At 50.5% G+C, this 19,426-nt stretch overlaps 1 protein-coding gene and 1 long non-coding RNA gene across 3 annotated transcripts in view; both read left to right on the top strand.

Annotated features, from left to right (window-relative positions):
- Znf423 (zinc finger protein 423) overlaps positions 1 to 8,093 on the top strand; it is a 240,012-nt gene extending 231,919 nt beyond the window's left edge. For both annotated transcript variants that reach the window (XM_021232478.2, XM_040735289.1), the window contains one exon: positions 7,404 to 8,093. In XM_021232478.2, the coding sequence (XP_021088137.1) occupies positions 7,404 to 7,433 (30 nt within the window). In that variant the 3' untranslated portion in view covers positions 7,434 to 8,093. The remainder of the gene's footprint in view (positions 1 to 7,403) is intronic.
- Positions 8,094 to 8,867: 774 nt separating this feature from the next.
- Positions 8,868 to 19,426, top strand: part of LOC121135952 — a 32,354-nt gene continuing 21,795 nt past the window's right edge. The window contains exon 1 of the long non-coding RNA XR_005873068.1: positions 8,868 to 9,278. This is a non-coding gene — a long non-coding RNA (uncharacterized LOC121135952). The remainder of the gene's footprint in view (positions 9,279 to 19,426) is intronic.

Genomic DNA, 19,426 nt, shown 5'->3' with positions numbered 1-19,426 from the left:
CAACATGCTTGCAGCAGCTACCCAGGTTCTATCCCTTTCTCTCTACCACAAGCTCTTCCTGGGTTTAATCCCCCCAGTTACCTCTAGGTTACTTTCGTTGTGCCTGTGTACCCCATATGCGTATATGCCTCAGGGCACGGGCACACTTTGACTCCAGTTAGCCACAGGTCTGGCCTGAGAAGCCTCCAGCTTGCTTTGGGTTCTTATATCTCCTGCAAGGTATGTTTTTGCTGTTTAGGTCTCCCACTAGGGTGTATTGTACCTGCTTTAGTCTCTTAGTCTTCGTGGCACAAGCAGTGGCAGGTCCTGTCCGAGAAGGCTGACTCTTGGTCCCCACATCTTTTCATGACATAGCGCCTGGCCTGACTTTGTAATAGACAGGCTTGCCCCATGCCTGCCCTGAGGAATCAGATTTTAGGGATCTGATTGGACCCTTTGAGGGAGGGGACCCAAGGCCCCATTCATATTTGAGTCCTGTCAGCTAGGGTCAAAGCAGGCTGGTATGCTCAGATAAGCCAGTACAGTAGCCTGCTCAAGAGGGACTGATGTCCACAATAGTGAATTTGCTACGCAAATGCCCATCTTTGGAGAAACAGTTGCTAAGTTTCGTCACAGCCTGGGTCAAGTGTGCACCCTAGTGCCTTACAGGAACAGATCTATAAGCAGTCCTGGGAGTATTACACACACACACACACACACACACACACACACACACACACACACACACACACACACACACCCTGCTTTTGACAGAAGTGATAAAACTACTGGTTTCCCTTGCTTGGCTGCTGGAGTCTCCTCCTCCACGTCAAACACACAGACCACCAGGGCCCATCCACTTGTGAGGTGTCCCCCTGAGGCTGAGGGTCCCTGAGCAGGTAATGGTGGCCTTTGTTTTAGGGGTGACTCTGAGTGGGCTCCCTCCTAATAATTTCTTCTCAGGTAGGCTCATTTCTAAAGTGCAGGAGCACTGTGCCTGCACCTGGGGAGTCTTGTTGGACACTCTGTTTTCTTCCATCTTTTCTTTTCAAGGGAAGACAGTTGTCACCTATAGAACTGGCCACCTGTCTTAGTCTTTTGTGTCCTTGGGACAGGAGAGGGGTTGGAGGGGGTGGGAGTATACAGGAACTAAAGCTTGGCCAGCCTCTGAAAGAATCTACTAGACAGAGGAGCCTGGACCAGAGGACTTCCTCCTGTTCTCAAGGTGTTTCTTGGGTCCCTGAATCTGCTCTTGCTCTTGGATGTTCCCCAAAGCTACACCTTGCTCCCTGAAAGCTGAGCTCCTAACTCCAGGCTAGGAGGTCCCCATGCCTGCGTAGGTTTCCCAGCCCTCCCGGCTAAGCTGGGTTTTGAGCTCACTTGCTGCTGCTCTGGAGTGGCAGATGCCAGGCTTCTCCTTGCTGCTGGCTGGGCAACAGGAACGAGCAAATGTCACATGTGGCCCTGTGTATGGAGGTCTCCCACTCTCCCTCTACGTATGGAGGTCTCCCACTCTCCCTCTACCTTATAGGTCACTCTGGGTCTTTGTTCCGGGCCACTGGGTCACCAGCCTCCCTCACTTGCACCATGGCAAGCCTCTCTGGCCTGGGGGTAGATGGGTAACAAGGGCTGCTGGGGGACGTAGGGTACAAGTATATCAAGGCCTACGCCCCTCCCCAGGGAGCAGAGCGTCACTGGCAGGCATTTATAGGGAGCCCCAGCCATCACTCACTCCTAGTTTTAATGACGTGCATTAGCTAAATTGTGTTGTGAGTATTCATTCGGCGCTGTTTATGGGGTGCTCTCGAGTGTGCGCACCGTTTGTCAGAAGTGCAAACTAGCGAACATACGAGCCTTTAAGACAGGCCATCTGTTCGCCTTAGACCCTTGGACGATTGTCAAGCACTGCTAAAAATAAGTGCTCACAAGCAGAGAGGGGCTGCCCAGGTGATCACAGCAGAAAGGGGAGCAGAGCTGCCTGTGTCTGCACCCTCCCCCAAGGGAAAGACAAGTGACAGCGGTGCCAGGGCGGCCGTGAGAGGGAGCGCGGGGAGATGAAGAGCCTCTGCTGAGACACCTTTTGGGTGGAGACATGAGCTTTCCCTCTGCCTTGCGTCGTGTAACTCCACAGCTCAAATACTTTCGATAGCTCCCAGTGGCCCAGATTTAAGGGCAAGCTGCCTCGTCTGGCATCACGGAGCCTCATCAATAAGGCCCCTGCCTTCCTTTGGAGGCTTGTCTCCATAGCGCATACCCTGTGCTTCTGCCAAGCTGAATTATTCATTGTTCCCCCAGCATATGCTGCACTTTTCACATTTCACAGGCAGAGCAGTGCTATGGCGGAGGGGGGGTTATACAGACAACACTTTGTGGGTGCACATCCTGCACTGTCATGTGCAACCGTGGGAGTCAAAGCACCCCGCACCTCACGTCCTGGGCAGCAGGGGTGGAGGTAGTACTTGGCTCGTGGGGCTGCTGAGGGCTCAGATGTTACTTAAGTGTGTTGGTGTCTGACCAGCTGAACCAGACTCTGAGCTCCAGTCTTTGTGAGACACCTATAAGATGCTCGGGTGGTTAATCCTGCTTGGCAAAGTGTTCTGTCACTCTGTCTCTCTCTCTCTGTGTCTTTGTCTGTCTGTCTGTCTGTCTGTCTGTCTCTCTCTCTCTCTCTCTCTCTCACACACACACACACACACACACACACACACACACACACACACACACACACACACACACACACCCTAGCTCAAGCCGTCCTTCCAGGGCAGCTGGAAGGCTTCTCCTGAGTGACTCCCCATAAGAATCCCTGTCTCCCTGCTGCTTTTCATGCAACCCTGCAGCTGGAAACTTGGCAGAGGCTGGTCTGTACCCCTTCTTCTGCCCTGTCCACTGCCCAAGGCCAAGCTCCTTGACTGAAATGGGCATATAATGAATGCAGCCAAGCCAGGCTAAGGCCCATCCTAGACCTTGGTCCTTGGTCTTGGGAGGGAAAGCCACTGTAAAAACCAGGCCCACAAGGGCCTCTCATAGCTGCAGCCAAGCAGGGAGTAGCACAGGGATAGGATGAGGAAAAATGGCCTCTTCTGGACTGGGAGAACGAGGAAAAGTCAAGTGACTGCAAGAAGAAGGCCCTGCAGGTAGGACAGGGAGAGTGGGTGGGGACATATTGGTGGGTGGGAGTTATGCAAGCTGGACAAAGAGTGGGTGGGGGGGTGTTCTGAATGGAAAATAAGTGTGTCTCTGCACCAGCACGGACTGGGTCTTTGGGAATGAGTCCTTTTTTTCCCCCTGCCTCCTTAGGGTCTTTGTCTGTGAGTCCAAACTCCCTATCCCAACCATGGCAGTGTTCTCACAGGGAGGCGACAGAGTGTCTCCATCTGTACATGCTCAGTGCACATCCTGGGACCTCAGTAAATGTCTGTGGGAGGGAGGGAGTGAGGAATGGATGGAAGGATGGATGGATGGATGGATGGATGGATGGATGGATGGATGGATGGATGGATGGATGGATGGATGGGTGGGTGGGTGGGTGGATGGGTGGATGGGTGGATGGATGGATGGGTGGATGGGTGCTGGTATGTACCTGTCCCCGTACCTGGAGCTCTCCTCAGTACCAGATCACCCACTCTACTGCAGAAAGGGGAAAGCAAGTATCCAGCCAGATCTGATGAGGGACCAGCGACTCCTGCTGTCCTGAGGATAGGGCCATGCAAGGCATTCCTGAGAGCAGTCAGCTTCAGGGACATGGCATGGCAGAGATGATAGGCAGATGCTGACACTGCCTCGTAGTCCAGGGGCTTGTCTGTAGGTGGATCCCATTAGCATATCAACATTTCCAGTCATCCTGACGTCTCAGAAAGAGGCAACTCCCAAGCCTTGAGGTCAGAGAACTTGCTACAAAGTCAAATGGCTGGCAAGTAACAGCTGGCACTGAACACAGTAGCCCTTTGTGACCACTAAGGTCACCAAAGCTGCTGCCTCCCTGTCTTGTGGTCACCTAGGAAGAGTCAGGCAAAGGGATAGGACTTGGTAGGTAGGAGACAGCCATCAGAGTAGGGTGGCTTATTGGAACACCCAGAGTAGTCTGCAGAGCTGAGAAGTCTCTTCCGCCCATATCCAGGCCTCCAAGACAAGAGAATGTTTCTCAGGCATGATGCTGGCAGGCAGGCCAAGGAACCTGAAACCCAGACCTAGAGACGTGCCCTGGGCTGCAGAACGAGGGGATCCAAACCACAAATCTGTGGAGATGGGCAGAGCTCTGGCTCTGTGCCCAGAGTTGGACTTTATGTGACCTCCTAGCTGGCCAGCTGACACCCAACAGCCGGGCAATAAAGAGTCTGTGGGTGGAAGAGCTACCACGAGGGGTACCAACCAGACGCCAGCAGTGTGCCTCAGGAAGAGACCCCGAGTCAGGGCGTCACAGAAGCCCCCTCCATGCGCGCAGGAGCGCTGCCCAGTGGTGGCGGGCAGCCGAGAGCCTCCGCGTTATTTTCCTCACCTGCTTCTGTACCCCACACCTGTGTCTCCCTGGCAAGCAATGAGGCCTGTGGGTGCCAGGCGCCATGGCCAGGCTCGCCTCAGCCTTTGGCTGGCTGTTGTTAGTTTTCCTTCTCTAAAAAATATAGCATAAGCATAACTAGAGAGAGAGAGAGAGAGACGGAGCTAGAAGGGTCTTATAAGAGTCATGAGGTTGGGAAAAAGCCATCAGAAGCGTTGGGTCTGGTGGAGTCATTTAAACCCTGCCTTCAGTGTGTAGTCTGGGAAAAGACCAACTATACCATAGATGTGCTTTGTAAGGTGTTTGGGGAGGGTCTTAGTGATGGATCTTGGACGCCCCTCTGCCCTCTCAGAGACTGCCCTTGGACGAAGCCCTCCTTGGGTGAACACCCAGCCCCATGAATAGCCTCTCTAAAGTACACACACACACATACACACACACACACACACACACACACACACACACACACACTATGACCTTGACCCTCTCCTGGGCTACTGTTGGCACCATTAATTCTGTGTTTGTCACTCCTGTATCAGACCCCTCTAGGGATGGGGCCAGCTGGAGTGTTCCCAGCCCAGAGCAGAACATCTAGCAGGTACGGGATGAATGCACTCAGGTGCTGGTCACCTTCAGCGCATGCAATCTGACATTTCCTTCTGCTGTGACATCCTGGGGTTTTGTTGGTATAGTAATTTTTACTCGTCTGCCTTAGAACTCCTTTTGGAGGAAGTTCCCTTCTAACCCAGAAAGCATGTGCTCCTGAAGGGAGAACGCTCTAAGAAGTGGTATGCATTCTCAGTTTCCTAGCCAGTGGTCCAAGGCAAGGCCTCCCACCTCTAAGGATTGCCAGTGTGTCCTGTGGCCTTTTTCTGGCCTCCTTACACAAGGTTGCCTCATTCTCTCTAGATTCCCAGGAACTCCTCCCAAAATGGAGGTGATGGGCCCTCAAGGGTCTTGCCTGGCCTCTGCTGTCTTTGGCAATGGTTTACACACACGAGAACCCACTGCCTGCTCTCCAGTCCACATTCACAGCATCTCTCCACCCAGGTGTGGGGTTAGCACCCTAGACCTGTGTTAGCTCTGTTGTTCCCAGGCGGCTGTGCCGACCACGCCCCTGGGCACTGGGGAAGTCAGCATGTGTCCGTCGCTGGGCCAGGTGCTACTGTCCTGCCTGCAGCTCAGCAGGGGCAGCCAGGCCTGAGAACAAGAAGTGCCCCCCCATGGGTGCTGGGCAGGAGGTGGACTGCTGAAGCAGTCTGGATGTCCAGAGCACTGGAGGAAGGCCTGCTTGGAGGGCACCTGGGGGAGTAGTAAGACAGCAGAGGGCGAGATCTGTGCTTTCAGTTCCACGCGGTTGGTTGCTATCACAGGGCTTGAGGATGAGGTTCCCATGGAAACCACCTGGGGCCCATCTTCGGCTCAAACCATCTGCCCTGGACCTTGGATCATTTGAGGTGCGAGGTCATGCTGGTGGGTCTGGGCTGGAGCAAGGGTGCCGAAGCAGACCGTGGATAATCTGCAGGCTGATAGACCCACTGGCTGCGGGTCACTAGATTCTGGTGGCCTGGATTAGCCCCTCCTGGATCCTGGCCGGCTGAAGTGGGCAGGTCGTTTGTCTACCTGAGCCTCACTTTCCTCTTGATATCTCGTGAGACTCGAAAGCATTGTGCCTGTGTCGGCCTGTAGCCTGCGCGCCTGCCAAGGGGATCTATCCTGGAGAGTAGCTGTGGTCCCATCTACATCCTAGGTTCTCAGACTTCTAGAAAAAAAGAAGAAAAAAAAAACTGGTTTTCTGCTAGTCCTTCTGGAGTCCAGGAGAAAGTCGCGGCGCCTCTCCTGCCCCCTGGTGGTTAGTGGCAGAGATGCAGGCCGCCGCTTGCAGCTGGCGAGTGGGTGGCTGGACCTCCTTGTAGGGCTCCGAGGCTGGGAGGCAGGGATCTATACTAAAGAGCCGGCAATGGGGATCAGCTGCAGTCTTGAGGCCCCGGCCCTGGAGGATGTTGCTTCCCATCTCCAGGTGTCTTGAGGTGGACCATCGCCTGAAGCTGGGACGATAACAGTCGTGTTGGCACTACGCCTGGCGGAAAAGAAATAAAAAGACCAGGTTTCAGGAGCCAGAACCCGCTCCTAGCCCCAAGCTGCTGGCCGTGGTGGAAGCAGACCCCACACTGCTCGCCCCGCTGGGGCTGGCTGGAGGAAGGATGTGAGTGGGCTGTGAAGAGAGGGACGCATTTGGCCACAAGGTCCCACCTGGGCCCTGGTTTTCCAGGCCCAAGCGGCCAAAGCGCACCATCTCCCTCTCACGTGTCCACATTGGCAGGGCCCTGGGAGCTCAGCTTCTGGCTCTTCCCAGGGCCCTCCCTGCTGAGTGACCTGTCCCCTGCCTGAGCCACGGGCGTCGCCCACCCACCGCCTTGGCGGCCCACCCACCGCCTTGGCGCGTCTGCGCTCACTCGGGTGCCTCAGAGCAGCCGCGCTGCTCCGCACATCTGCGGTTTCCTCCTGCGTGGCTCAGAACAGTGAGCAAGGGACCAAGATGGGATGCAGGGGCAGTCAGTTTCCTCCTCGCCATTGGAGGGAAAGGGAGGTGGTACTCATTATTGCCACCTCCCCGGCTGTTCCATCTCCCTCCACGTAGCCCACCCCCAGGTACAACCCGAATGGTCTAAAATAAATAAATAAAAATAAAAACAATTTACAGGGAACCCAGGTTGGCAGCAACAGGAACCGATCCCCAAGCTCGGATCTACAGCCTTGGCAGCTGTGTCCCCCAGCACCTTTTTTTTTTTTTGCTTTCGCATTTTGTTTTGTAATGATCCAGCCGCTTTCTGCAGCTCTCGGCGTCCATGCCCCGGGTGGGAGGGGACAGGCATGCTCGCCATTCTTTCGCCCTCATGCGTGTCTCCTTTCTTCGCCTTTGCAGAACCACACGATGAGCCAGCACGCACAGTGAGGGACCTCGCGACAGGACACCTCTCCGCAGAAGGCTTGCCGGAGACGCCGTGGGGAGGGCCATTTGAACATTACATCCAATCAAAGTGTCATTTGCAACCCAGATGTAAAACTCTAATGATTTGGCCATGAGGCGCTGCTATTATAAGCAGCTGGAAATGAATATTAATGGCAGAGATTAAAAGTATTCCATGCTCAGTGTTTTTTATTGTCCTGCTACAGCTAGTGTGCTTTTAGAGTTTTCGCCGCAGACTACATTTCTAGTGTTAGAGAAACCTGCTTTTTGAGGCTATTGTCCTTTGTTCCTTCATGTATTATATTGATAGTTTTTTTTAAGGATTAGTGTGATTTCTTTCTTTGCTTCTTTTTTTTTTCTTTCTTGTTTTTCTTTCTCCCCCTTCGGTTAACTACTTTTTAATTGCAATTCTAGGTAATTGTGCATCGTGATGTGATTGCTTGGCTATTGTCTGAATACTTCCTTTTAATTTTTTAATTAAAGACTAATGCTTTGGTTGGATTTGCCAGTTCACCGGACAGTGATTAAAACTCTGTAATGAATATAATCGGTTTCCGTGCAACTGGATGGTCTGCTTTTAAATGTGACTTGATCTGACTGCAGTAACTAGTTCAGCTCAATAAAGGGAATCCATGCGATCAGCAACATTGCCTGGTTCTCTCCTCTTCAACCGCAGGCCAGAGCGTTGTGTGTGCCTCTGGGGAGTTCCCGTGGGCTCACACAGACCCCTGGGGACTCCATACAATAGAAAAAAGTGCCACAGGTCACTGAGAGGAAAAATCCACAAGATCAAGTACTCCGCTCTTGTCATGTCAGGATAGGGAAACTGAGGCTCGGGGGCTATGGGGCACATTTCAATGTTCCCTGCCGTATGTCAATGGCCGACTCTCATCCCTTGCTGCTTCTTTCTTGGGATGGAGGCAGATAGGCTGATGGTTAGCGTGCCAGGGCGGCAGAAACAACTTGGGTTCTACTTTGGGCCAAGGCATAGGATGTGAGGGGAGGGGACAGCAGCTACCCAGCCGTGGGAGGTCTAGAGCTGGTGGTTCCTGAGTGGAACGAGGTGGAAATAGCAGGTTCCCAACTGAGACCTGTGGCCCGGGCGAGGACTAACGCTCGACAAGGAAGTGCTCCAGTTGCAAAGTTCCAGAAGACTGTTCAAGGACTATCTGCACACACAAGCCCCCCCCCCCCGAAAGTGGTGGGAACACCTAGACTCTCACTGGCCTAATGACCCAGGCTCTGCCGCTGCCTCTGGCCTCACCCCAACTCATCCCTCTGCGCTGGGAACCCTTCCTGGCTCGCGTTTCACCCGGGGCAAGGAGAGCGGAAGTGAAGCAGACAGATTGCACCTAATTATAATGTGATAGCGAGTCAGCGGAATTTGGAGCAATTAGGCTCCTCATCTTCTAGGGGGATTCTAGCTCGGGGTTTCTGGTGACCAGTAGGAGACCCTTCTAGGGGGTGGCGCTTCCCAGGGTACCAAGCGAACTTTGGCCAGAGAATTCACTCAGTGAGTTGCCCCTGCCCATAGAATGGGAGTGTAGCCCTTGAAAATGCAGGTGTCCTCAAGATGGGAAACCTCAAAATTCAGTCCTGGGGTGTGTGTGTGTGCGTAGGGGGTGGGGGTTGGTGGCCGTTTCTGGAGAGATCTCAAAGTTGGGTAGGTGCAAAGGTTTCCAAGGCGGCCGCTTTGGGCCAGGATGCTTTGGTCGTCCGCTGGCAGTGCGGAGGCTGTCCAGCCAGGACCCCGAGCTTACCACCTCGCTCCCTCAGGCGCTCTCCAGCCCCGGATTTATCCGAGCCCCACGCAGCCCAGGTGAGCCCTCAGTAAGTACCAACAGAAGATGTGATTTGACGGTTGGTGGCGTAGGGCTAAATTAGTCACTGCCCCCATTAAAAATACAGCGGGGGGTTTAAGAGCTTTTCACGCCGAGTGGGAATCAGCGGCGAAGCCGGCTGCTGCCTTGGGTAAGGAGAGAGGCGGCCTGGGGGACGGCGAGGTAATGAGGTTTATGGCGGTGACAAGGCTGCCAGGGAACCCCGCCGACTCCCCTCGCCCAACCCCATTGTTCTCCGCTGGCTGCGCCCCCATCGCGGCAGCTGAGCGCCCCTTTCCACTTCCTGCGGGATGGGGGCTGGGACTCGCCTTCGCCGCTGTCAAGCGGCGTTGGGGTGGGGAGTGGGGGCACGGCTGTAAATCAGTGACTTAGAGCTGAGTGAGCTGGTTCTCCGCGCAGCCCAGGCAAGTGTTTTGGTGCCTGTGGCCCGGCTGTGAGGAAAGTGAGACCACGCCTTCTCCCCAGGTCACCTTTAGCCTGGAGGGTGTCGGGAACCAGCCGTGTCATTTGCATTCTGCTTTGGGGGTGGGTGTGCAGAAGCCTGCTTTCGTGGAAGGTGCTTCTAGACGTGCAGGCCATTTTATTCGCCTCGGTCTTTGGGCAGAGGGATTTTGTCCAGGCTTGGAAATGACCCAGGAATCTTGGGACGCATGTCCTTATTCTCCGAGAGCTTCTGGAAGCAGAGCAGCAACAGCTTTGGTCACCTGAGAAGCTGCCCTAGGAAGGTCTTTAGTGCGCCCCTCCCCCAACCGTAGATTGGTCCTTCTAACTCCCAGTGTGACACTATCAAATTCCCATCTGATTTTCCTCCCTCCTAGTCTAAGGGTGAGTTCTTCGGCGTGGGGTGACGAGCATTCAAACTTTGACCTAGTTACCCATTATCACTGATCCATCTGTCAGCTGTTGTCTGATTGTTCCTGAGTCCCAGACAGGGGCCACAGCCCAGGAAGTTCATGTGCCCCTTGCCCTTCTGCAGCTCAGAATCATTTGACAACTTCCTTCCAAATAAGCCAGCCACTAGACAGCCAGCAACACACAACCACTGCGCTATGACGGTGAGAGACAGGAGCTATGAGTGATAGGTGGAGACCCCGCGTTTGTGTTAGGGCTTTGTCAAAGGGTCATGGCATGAGTGACCTGAAGCATTAAAGGAGCCAGCAGTCACAAAGAGGAGGAAGAGGGCTCTGTCTGTGAAGAGCTCTGAGCTAGAAGCAAGGTAGAGGTTGCCTTAGAGGTCTCCACAACTTCCTTTCTACTTTCGGTGGTCTAATAGCAGCCCAGAGAAGTACATATCTGCCCAAGGCCACACACTGGATAGATTTGCAACTGCCCCTTCGGTGTCCTGCCTTCTGCCTTACATGTCTGACTCCCAGCAGTGTGTTTATTCAAGCATGACGATGACGATACTCCATCAAGCGACACAGAAAGACTGTGGGTTCCCCCTTTCCTGAATAATAAAGGGACTGACTTCAGGCTCTCTCCACCTTGGAGAGAAGCAGGTATAGGTTATATTACCCTATTCCTAAAGCTAGATGTGTCCTTAGTATCAAGGCGGCATCAACAAGGATCATGAAAATTGTAGGAGCTGTCTTTAAGGAGAAAAAAATGAGTTCACTACCCTTCCCGATGGTTGGAATGTGGATTCAGTAGCTGGAGAGCTGGGTGCCACCTTGCGTGATCAGGTAGGCTATCTCGATGAGAGCACTGAAGTCAGCTCCTTTCCCGTTGTGTGCTTATCGGAACAGGTTGGAATTACCCTTGGAGAAGAGACGCTATGAGAAGATTTGCCTCCCCAGTGCTTGTAAGCGTCAAAGCAGCAAGCATGCACAGAGCCAGTCACTAGTCTCCAACTTACACTTGCTTTTGGTTCTCAGGAGAGAAGGATCAAGAGTGACACACCCCAAACATGTGAGAACAGGAGAGGCCTGAGACAGTTGCCAAACCCCGAAAGGTTAGAGCTTTCTCTCTGGGTCTCTCCAGCTAACTGCAGCAACTTGGTGTCCTCTCCCTCCTTCCTCCATTCATCTCATCGTGCTCTGGTGGGTTTCATTCCCTTCTGGTTCAGGGTGAGCTCTTGCTGGGCACGGGTCACGGGAATGCTCACTTCAAGAGCAATATTCGCTGGTCGGTGGTGGCGCACACCTTTAATCCCAGCACTCAGGAGGCAGAGGCAGGCGGATCTCTGAGTTCGAGGCTGGGCTGGTCCGACAGCCTCCAAAACAATAGAGGAACCCTGTCTCATAAAACGAGAGAGAGAGAGAGAGAGAGAGAGAGAGAGAGAGAGAGAGAGAGAGAGAGAGAGAGAGAGAGAGAGAGAGAGAGAAAAACCAAAACCCCCAATATGTTAAAATCCAAACTGGTAGATGCCAGACCCTTTTGTAAAACAGATTTTAAATACCCAATGCTGTGCTTATTTCACAATTGGTTATTTTGTCCAGGGGTTTTATTTACCTGTTTTCTGTTAATGCTGATTTTCAAAAATATTGTATGAAAATAGTCTGCTTTCTTGCCTTCTGATTTTGCATTTGCTTAACTTTGTAACTTAAGTAAGTGCTTCATTCATAAGAGTAATCCAGCACTCTGACCCCCGAATTTGGTAAGGTGCTCCAAAGACCAGAGCTCTGATGAGGTCTGATGGTGGGCCCACCGATGGGTGTGCACACGCTTTATACCTGTCTGGCCACTGGGACATGTATCTGTCAGGACAGGCTGGATTATGGCATGGAACAAAAGGGTCCACATTTTCAGTGGCCGACATCATGTATCGAATCCCCAGGGACCTTTTCTTCATCAGAGTTGTTTAGAAGTCTGGCTCAGAGAGCAGCCAGTCCTGTAAGCGTTGTCACTAATCCAGGAGGGGACAGGAGGGTCCCAGTGGCAACTCAGTGCTCTTGACTGGGGAGTCTCTGTACTCCCTCAGACCCACCGCAACACGTGGCCCCACGTCAGGGGTGTGTGCGTGTGCGTGCGTGCGTGCGTGCGTGCGTGTGTGTGTGCCTGGCATCTAGAAGAGGGGTTTAGGAACTGTAAGACTGAAGAGCCTGACTCAGAAAGCTGGGTGTCGCCAGTGCGGGCCCACACTCCACAGCTGTGTTTATTTACCTGAATGAAGGTCAAGAAGGATAGCCCAGGACAAGAGAAGTGGGCTCAAAGACAGCTGGGAGTCCCAACCGTCTTGGGTTCATTGCATACTGTGCCGGCTCAAGCCAGGCCGTGCGGTCCGCGGCAAACAATACTCAGAGACAAGCTCGCAGAGTTGTAAATCTGAGTCCTATGCACTCAGGCCCAGGCGCTGTCCAGAACACCACGTGTCCCTCATGCAGACCAGGAGACACAAACAACACCGCCCGGGTCCGGAGCTCCGAACTTCCCCCGCTGGGGTACCCTGCTGAGTCAGCTCCGCCCCAAGGCCTGCCCTCTGCTTCAGGAGCCCTGATTGGTCCGGTCCAGGCGGCCCCGCCCACCGGTGTCCGCGGCCGCTGCTCCTGCGAGCTGAGCGTGGGCTGCGCGGTGTGAACGTATTTGTGGAGTTATTAATTACTGAAGGGCACAAGCCGTGCTTCTGTGCATAAAAATATGTTTGAGCAGTTTCTACTTAAACTTTAAAGAGAACGTTAATCAATTTTATTTTAACAAAATGACCTTAAGCAGGGGGAAAAATTGGTGTTATTTGCCCAAACAGGCAAATTAATTTCTCTCTCTTGAGAAATCTGAGAAGCTTCTAGAAATAGCTATGCATAATTTACACCTGCCGTGGCCGCTTCTAGTTTTAACGCCAAGCCCAGTCACGGTCCCACCCAGTCATATAACAACACAAAGGAATCCTTGCCAAGGCCTTGCTGTGTCCAGCAGAATCACCTCGGGTGACCCTGGAGAGAGGATGCTAAGACAAAAAGGTCGTGGAAGTCTGTGAGGCCCCCGCCAGCTGCGTCAAGATCGCTGGGGAGATGAAGACGGCTGTCAGGCACATCCTAGCCCCCCATGTCTCCATGACAGACACCACTCCCCAGAGGATCTGCTGGCTGTTTCTTCGATAGGTGACCTCTGCCTCATGGTCCACCTCAAGGTTGAAGGCTGCGAGGCCAGGCACCCAGACTGATGGAACTGTGCTGTTTCCGCTTCTCTTTGTAGTATCATAGTAGCTGTAGTAGTCATAACATTGACCCCCTCCGGTCTAATGGAATCCCTCCAGTCCCAACCCCCAACCCTCCATGGCATCTTTGCTGTGAGATCCCAATAGAGGAGGTTCCAAGAGGGCACAGTGTGGTCTTTAATCTCTGCTGGGTGCCTAGTACCCAGAACGGTGCCAGGTTATAGTTAAGTGCTCAGAAAATGCTTGTTCAGAATGGATCAGCTGTCCCTTACTTAGTGGATTAGGAGGTCCCAAAGAGAAAACTGCATTTGCTCAGTGTCTTGGTTAGGGTTAGGGTTAATATTGCTGGATGAAACACCATGACCAAAAGTAAGTTGGTAGGAAAGGGCTTATTTGACTTACACTTCCCATCATAGTCTATCACAGAAGGAAGTCAGGACAGGAACTCAAACGGGGCAGGATCTTGGAGACAGGAGCTGATGCAGAAGCCATGGAGGAGTGCTGCTTATTGTCTTACTGAGCCTGCTTTCTTACAGAAAGTTTCTTGTAGAACCCAGATTCATTAGTCCAGGAATGGCCCCACCCACAGTTTTCTGGGCCCTCCCCACAGGCTTCACTATACCCTGATCTTGTGGAGGCATTTTCTTAATTGAGGCTCCCTCCTCTTTGATGATAGCTTGTGGCAAGTTGACATAAACTAGCTAGCACACTCTGTCCCTACCCTGACACCTTCCTTAGATCAGCTGGTGAGAGTACAGACTCCTCTCCCTCTGAAGCCGTCCTCATCTAGAAGGTGTTCAATGAGTGGCTGTTGAAAGACTGCACAAGTGTTTACAGCCAGAACCTCTATCCTGAGGCTGACTGGAGCAGGCTGAGGCAGGAAGTGGGCTGAGGGAAGGGAAATGAATGCCTCCTCCGTGGCAGCCTTTTGGCCCATAGGAATGCAAACCCAAGTCACCGAACAGTCCAGTGGAGAGGAAGAGATGCAGGACCTCATGTGAAACATCTGCATTTTTAGTACTGCTTATGCTAGAGTCCAAAACCACCACCACAACAAAGTCCCTTGTGTGCTTAAGAAAAACATTCCAAGGGTCACCAATTTGAGTCCTCTGTGGTAAGAGAATGGCTTCACCGAAGGAGAGGCAGGTGAGTAAGTGACAATTGCCAGATTGAGCAGTCATGGGGAAACTGGATTTATCCAGGGGAGGAGGCCTAGCTCTGCCTCTTCTGAAGAATGCAAATATGCCTCTTTCTAGTCTTACAACCCTCCAGGTGGTCAGAGCTAGATTCTTGACTGTCTCTATGCCTCCATTTCCTCATCTGGAAAGCAAGTATAAATGTCAAGCTCTCCATAGCTGTGAACATTTGACAAGATGATGTCACAAGTTAGTGTGGCAAATGTGGTTGCCCTTTCCTGAATTCGGCTGAGGACTCCAGAAGCACCAAGAAGCCACCTGTAGCAAGCCACTTGGAAAGCAGCTTCTGTTCCTGAATGTCTAAGGATGCCCCAGGAGTGGTTTGTACTAGGCACGCTGAGAAATAGTGAGAACATTTCAAGATTTTGTGTTCCAGTACATGAGTCTCCCTGCCGCAACAGCAAACAAGACCGTTCTGCTCCTCGTGTCTAGAGGGACAGGTGTTGGGATGGGGGTTGTTTCTCTCACCATCTGCCCACGTGACTTTGGGCACTTGGTTAATCGGCTTTCTGTCACTATAACAGAGTACCTGAGAGACTCAACGTATGAGGAGGAAAGGTCGATTCTGGGTCACGGTCTCAGAAGATTCAGTCCACTGCCACTTGGTTCTGTCGCTCTGGGGCCTGTGGTAATGGTCGGCGCTGTGTATGCTGAGCAAAGCTACTCATTTCACCACAGTCAGGAAGCAAAAATAGGAAGGGTTGGGATTCCAATGTCCCCATTACAGGCATGCCCCTGTAACCTAAGATCCTTTCACTAGGATCCACCTCCAAGTAGCAACCAGGCTGGTGACTTAGTCTTTAACACATAGTTTGGTGGACTCAAGAAAGGTTCAAATTATCACAGGTCTGTTCCTTCCCAGCCCCAATTTCCTCACCTATAAGGGTGTTGAATTTGCATCTCTTTCTTATCTTTAAAGCTCTGAATGTGTCTGGGTTTCCTTGGGTGGCCTGGGGCTGGGCTGGGTGGCCTGGGGCTGGGCCAGGACTTATGGCTGGCTTTCGAATCTATACATGGAGGAAGGATGCCTGCACCTCAGGTGGGAATGTGCTGCACTTGGTGACATGCTGAGCACCCAAGGGACAGTTCTCTCAGTTGGTTATTGATAAAGTCTCATAAGAATTCAAGAAAGAGGGCTGACAAGGTGGCATCAAGCCCGATCACCAAGTTCAGTCCCGGGGACTCTACAACGGCAGGAGAGAACCGACTCCAGGAGGCTGTCCTCTGAAGTGTCTGAAGTGCAACACATACACATACACCTGGTAAATAAATAAGCAAACGCACGCAAGCAGTCTTAAAAAAACAATGCAAGGGGAAAGTCAACCCTGAGGATATGACAAGGAAACCATTATCTCAGCAAAGTTGAAACTGGACCAGACCTCCAGGCTGGGCTCTTGTTTCCACTCTGCCCTCAGCTACCTTGCTCCCTAGTACTGTGGGCTATCCCTGCCCCCTGGCACTTCTGTCCATGTCACAGGTCCCTTCTCCTGAGTCCAAACAAATCCTATACCTTCTTCAAGACTTAGCTCAAATGCAGCCACCTCTTCGAACACTCCCTGCCTCTCCCCACGGAGGTGCTGGGTTTGGTCTGTCTGCTTTAACCCTGGCACAATGTAAGTCGCACCAGGACGACCACTGATACTCCCAGGGGTTGCCCTTCATTCTTCCCTCATTTGCAGGAGGGAATGCTAATGCCACTACGAGAATGGGGATATTTATTTCTAGATGCATTCCTTCCAAAAATAGTCTATGCATGTGAACACATAATTCACATTTATGTCTTTTCTCTCATAAAAAAATCAACACATTATCTTACAGCATTCTCTTCCACGTTAGCATATTGCAAGGAGGTCCACCATTTCAGCTTCCTTAGTGGTTAGAGTTTATATGTGACTATTTGAAACAATACATTTCACATTGAGCATGTCACTGCTCATAATATCCCTTTATTCCTATTTTTGATTCCCATAGTGTCTGTAGAGATGGTCCATTTCTTCTCTGATAGTGTATTTTATGTCTTCTCTCTGTCAGTCTTGGAGAGGCTCATCAATTTTATTGATCTTTTCAAAGACTCAAATCTTTGTTTCATAAAATTTTGTTTTCAATTTTATTCATTTCTCCTATTATTTCCTTCCTGTTTGTTTTGGATTTATTTTTCTCTTGGTTTTTGGATTTTTTTGTCTGTTTGCTTGCTTGTTTTTGGTTTTCAAGATAGGTTTTTCTCCATGTAACAGTCCTGACTGTACTGGAACTCTTGTAGACCAGGCTGGCCTGGAACTCAAACATCTGCTTGCCTCTGCCTCTCAGTTCCGTGATTAAAAACTTGTGCCACCACATCTGGCTTTGTTTATTTTTCTTTTTCAAATTTCTCTCTTAAAGATGTGTTTTTGTTTTTATTGATGTGTATGTTCTTGTTGTGGTTTTTGGCATGTGGGCTTGCAGGTGTTTGTACAACTCCCAACACAGGTGCTGGGAACTGAACTCAGGACCTTGGGAAGAGCAGCAAGTGGTCTTAACCGAGGAGCCATCATCTCTCTGGCCCCGTTTTTAAGGCTCTTGATATGGAAGTTTAGATTGTTGGCTAGAGACTTTCCCTCTTTTTGCTGTTGTTGTTTGTTGTTTGCTTGTTTGTTTTTGAGACAGGGTTCCTCTGCATAGCCCTGTCTGCTTCCCCACTTTTAAAAATAAATGCATGTTGTAAGTTTTTCTCTCAGTACCACTTTAGTCTTTGTCTTAAAATATGTAAACATATTGTCATTTAGTTCAGTGTATAGTAAAAGACCTCATGGATCACTGAGTATTCCTCTTGGTTTCCAAGGGTGTGGTGGCTTTTTTTATCATGTTTGTTACCTGTTCTAGTTTGTTCCACTGTGGTTGGAGAATACGATTTCGATTCTTTTAGTTTTGTTATGTTGGGCATTCTATGACCTGTGGCAAGGTTTATCACGGTATGTGCTCTGCTGCCACTTGAAAGGTGTTGTCGGGCAGTGTGTTCTGTAGGTGTCCATTCGGTCTTAGACGCTGCTGCCTTGCTCCACGACCTTGCTGACTTCCATCTGCTCTGTCAGTTGTTGGGAGAAGATGTCTGTTTCTTACCTGTGCTCCATCAGTTCTGCTGTTTGGTGTCTAAACCTTTGGTGTTGTCTCCTCTGTGGGCTGATCACCTTTGCTGAGAAGTCTATGTAATTGGACGCTAATGCAGCCACTTGCATTTTCTTCTGATTAATGTTTGAATAATATATCTTTTATCATCTTTGAATTTTCAGTATGCTTGTATCAGCCTAGACACAAAGTTCATGCAGGCTGCTGATAGTTGTATACTTGTCCAATTGCTCTTTAGATTAATATATTTAACTATGCTTTTTGTTCCTGCCTTAAGCATTTTTAAGGCAGGTGTAACACAAATTAATAAATGACCCAGAGACAGATATTGAGGTTCCAGCTTCAAGCTGACTATCAGAAAAACAAAGCAGTTGGCCACTTGCTCTTACCTCTACCTCAGACTGAATGGACTGATCCTGTCCCCATGAACCTCAGACTGTAACCTCTCCTCAGTGTGGCTGGAGAATGAATGCCCCTCTGAGACCTTGCTTCTGTCTTATATACTTCCCTAATGTTGGGATTAAAGGTGTGAGCTATAATTCTCTTTTAGACTGATTCAATCTTGTGTAGATTTGGGTGGCCTTGGACTCACAGATATCTGTCTAACTCTTAATCCTGAGTCCTAGGATTAAAGATGTGCACTACCACCTCCTAGCTTGTGACTGCTGGGATTAAAGGTATGTTCCTGGCTTCTAAGGTCTGTGCCTGACTGTGCTTTTCTGAATCCTCAGCCAAGCTTTAATAAATAATAAATAATGTATCACTACAGGTGAGGGCTGGAGAGATGGCTCAGTAGTAAGAGCACTCACTTGTTTCTCTTCCAGAGGACCTGAGTTTAATTGGGTAGCTCACAACTGTTTGTAACTCCAGTTCCAGGGGCTACACACACAGACACACACACAGACACACACATACACACACACACACACGCCTATATATTTAAAAATAAGAAAAATAAATCTTAAATAATTTCAGATGGACTTATTGATGGTGTTTTTCAGTGGATTTCTTCTATAGTCTTTTCGTAGCTGCTCTTAGATTCACCCTGCATACATATAGCTTATTAAAATCTGTTAATGCGGGCCCGTGAGTTTAACCCTTGGGACCAGGTATAGAAGGGGAAAACTGACTCCCAGAGCTTTGTCCTCTGATCTCCACATATATGTTGTGGCATGCCCATGTCCCTTCACACACATAAATAATTGTAATAAAACATATGTAAATCTACTGGTGTCATCTCTGTGTCAGCTCAGGGGAGTCATAAAATGTTGTCTTGCCTTACGAATTCTTTATATTCCATTTTTATAACTTAATATTATTCTATTCAAATCTATATCAGGTATTTTAAATAATTTCAGCCATTGAACATAATTAGAAGAAAACTCAGTTTTGTGGATGCATATCTTCTCTTCTTGTGTTTGTCTCCTCTCATGCTCTAAGATTCCTTGTTTTAAACACATTGATGCTTTCGTGTTCAGAGAGTGTCCTCCACTCCTTCTGGGTAGCCAGCTGGTCATGGTTGCTTGTAGTTTTCCTTCATCTGGGCATTTTCAGTCCCCTTTATTCCTGAAGGACATTTGTCACTGGGTACAACCCAGGTTTGGCAGCTCCTTTCTTCCAGCCTTGAACCCCGTGCCATCTCGGCCTCTGATTTCCTACAAGAAATCCACTTTCGTTTGACTTGTCCTCCCTCCCTCACCCTTCTGCCATTTTAAGATTTTTTTTTGGTCTTTCTTTTAGGTATTT

Source organism: Mesocricetus auratus, unplaced genomic scaffold (genome assembly GCF_017639785.1).
Source record: "Mesocricetus auratus isolate SY011 unplaced genomic scaffold, BCM_Maur_2.0 Super-Scaffold_100045, whole genome shotgun sequence".
NCBI lineage: Eukaryota > Metazoa > Chordata > Mammalia > Rodentia > Cricetidae > Mesocricetus > Mesocricetus auratus.
The sequence above is the reverse complement of the archived record's forward strand: the minus strand, read 5'-3'. Positions and strand labels throughout refer to the sequence as shown.